The sequence below is a fragment of the Populus euphratica genome, unplaced genomic scaffold, assembly GCF_000495115.2.
Source record: "Populus euphratica unplaced genomic scaffold, PopEup_1.0 scaffold108.1, whole genome shotgun sequence".
NCBI lineage: Eukaryota > Viridiplantae > Streptophyta > Magnoliopsida > Malpighiales > Salicaceae > Populus > Populus euphratica.
The window spans coordinates 177887-180027 of NW_011499996.1; the positions used below are offsets into that span (position 1 = coordinate 177887).

The 2141-nt window shown below is 36.4% G+C and overlaps 1 protein-coding gene across 2 annotated transcripts; it reads left to right on the top strand.

Moving 5' to 3' along the window:
* Nucleotides 1-263: 263 nt before the first annotated feature.
* Nucleotides 264-1797, top strand: LOC105140636 (DUF1639 family protein, putative (DUF1639)). Of its 2 annotated transcripts, none has more exons than XM_011047542.1 (3): nucleotides 264-1149; nucleotides 1414-1491; nucleotides 1632-1797. In XM_011047542.1, exons 1-2 carry the CDS (start codon nucleotides 544-546, stop codon nucleotides 1486-1488), a joined length of 681 nt encoding a protein of 226 aa, XP_011045844.1. In that variant the 5' UTR covers nucleotides 264-543; the 3' UTR covers nucleotides 1489-1491; nucleotides 1632-1797. The 2 variants fall into 2 exon arrangements, with proteins under 2 accessions (XP_011045844.1, XP_011045843.1); XM_011047541.1 differs by having other exon boundaries at nucleotides 1637-1797.
* The last annotated feature ends 344 nt before the right edge of the window (nucleotides 1798-2141 follow it).

Sequence of the window (2141 nt, forward strand, 5' to 3'; positions counted from 1 at the left end):
GGTCCTTCGCATTTGGATTTTGGAATAGAACTATCCTAATGTATTAATTTAAAGCTCAAAACTAAAATATTTTTCAAAAAAATGGTCATAAAAGATAGAAAAACCATCAACCAAGAACAAGTCTGTAAAACGGATTCATATTCTTGATCCTCGCAGGACTGAGTTATCTTCTTTCTGAAGCACAGGGACTGATATGATGAAGATGAAATACCACAGGGACCTTAAATTTCAATTGTAAATAACAAATGTGGAAACACCAACCAACCAAAGTAAAGTCTTTACCCGAACGTTAAAACCGCTCTCTCCTCTCCTCTCCTGATTTAACATCTCTCAGAGTATAACTATAAATTCCCCGACGATTAGATTATATAAAAGGATTCTTGTCATATACCAATCTCATTTGATGACCAAAAGTTCCATCCTTTTTGTTTGCTCTCTTCGTTCCACAATTCCCTCACAATCCAACCCCTTCAACACACAGCTTCACATAAAATAAAGAAAGACTCACAAATTCAGAAGTAGTGGTTTTGTTTGCGAATACCAATGGCGTCCTCATCATCTCAAGAGAGATCAAAGCAACTACACAACTTTTCTTTGCCTTGTTTGAGATGGGGCAATCAGAGACTCCTTAGATGTGTCAAAGTCAGTGATGACATTATCAATAGCAATGATGATAATCAGCACCAGCAAGGATTTCAATCAAAACCCATCAATTTGGTTTCTTACAAGAATTATAAACCAAACCCGATTCAAGTCAGCAATGCTGCTGCCAAAAGATTGAAGCTTCCTTCTTCTTCTCCTTTTGTTGTTGAGGAAGAGAAAGGAGGAGAAAATATTGATGAATCTCCAAGACCCTGGAATTTGAGGACTAGAAGGGCAGCTTGTAAGGCTCCACTTAGAATCGAAGAGCAGCCGTCAAGGAGAGATGTTGTTGTTTCTCCAAGGAGGTATTTAGAGATTGATTCACCAAAGAAATATTATGAGAGTTTGATGGTGAAGAGGCAGCAGAGTTTCGAGATGAAGGAGAAAGTCAAGTTTTCGATTTCTTTATCAAAGAAAGAGATTGAAGAGGATTTTCTTGAGATGGTTAGAATTAGGCCACCAAGGAGGCCTAAGAAGAGGCCTCGAATCGCACAGAAGAATTTGGATGTAAGTATTTCTGGGTTTTGATTTTCTTGCTTGTTTGTTGAGAAAATGTTTTGTTTTTATTGAGTGATTGGCTAACCAGTCAGTTGTAGAATTATCAAGCCATAAAATTTTATTTTTTCCTCCAAAAAATTTCTTGTTCTAGTACTAAACAGATTAAAAGTTGTAGATTTTCATTTCCTTTCCTTTTTGTAGTATTTGACTCATTTTTGTTTTGTAGTTGGTTTCCAGAATGCTGATTTGCATTTTTTATTGACTATTTTACAGTCAATTTTCCCTGGGTTGTGGCTAGCTGAAATTACACCAGATTCATACAAGGTTCAAGAATTGCCTGAATCATGAAAGGTGATAATCTCTCGTTTCATATCCATGTTGTTTATATTTCTGGTTGGATAATCCAATTCATTGTTGTTGTTGATTACCTTTTTATGATTTTCATGGATAGTTTGGGTTATTAGTTGTGGTGTTGGAAATTGGTTTTGCAGGGCAGGGATTGAACTGAAAGCAAAATTGTTTTCTGGGGAGTTTCTTTATATTCTGATTCCTTCCTAACACTGGTGCAATTCACCTCGACTTATGGTAACGCTGCACCATTTTTGTAAATTGCAAATTTAATGAAATAAAATCTTAAATTCTTGCTTTGTTTTGCAATTTTTTTTTTTTAAGATTATGCTTTCGTTCATCGATTCCATCAATATCTTTTCTGAGATGCTCTCAGACATGATGAAGTAGTTCCCTCGGCATAATTTTATGAACCAATCCTGCTTGTGTCATTCGAACCTAATAGTTTGCTCAGAGGATGGCAACCTCAATCCCATCTTCTTTGGCATGAGTAGTGTACAAATAAAGCCGCTAAAAGCATGTGCATGGCTCGTGGTATGATATAAATGATAACAGCTTTGTCACTGGATGCTTTTAGAGAGGCACTTGAGATCCTGAACTGCAGAAAACAGTCTAGTTCCATAACAAAAACTGCTGCCCTTGCAAATGGGTAA

Coding starts and splice junctions, on each gene's coding strand:
- LOC105140636 (XM_011047542.1), top strand. CDS start 544: ATGGCGTCCTCATCATCTCAAGAGAGATCAAAGCAACTACACAACTTT. Junction 1,150..1,413: donor TCGCACAGAAGAATTTGGAT/GTAAGTATTTCT, acceptor ACTATTTTACAG/TCAATTTTCCCTGGGTTGTG.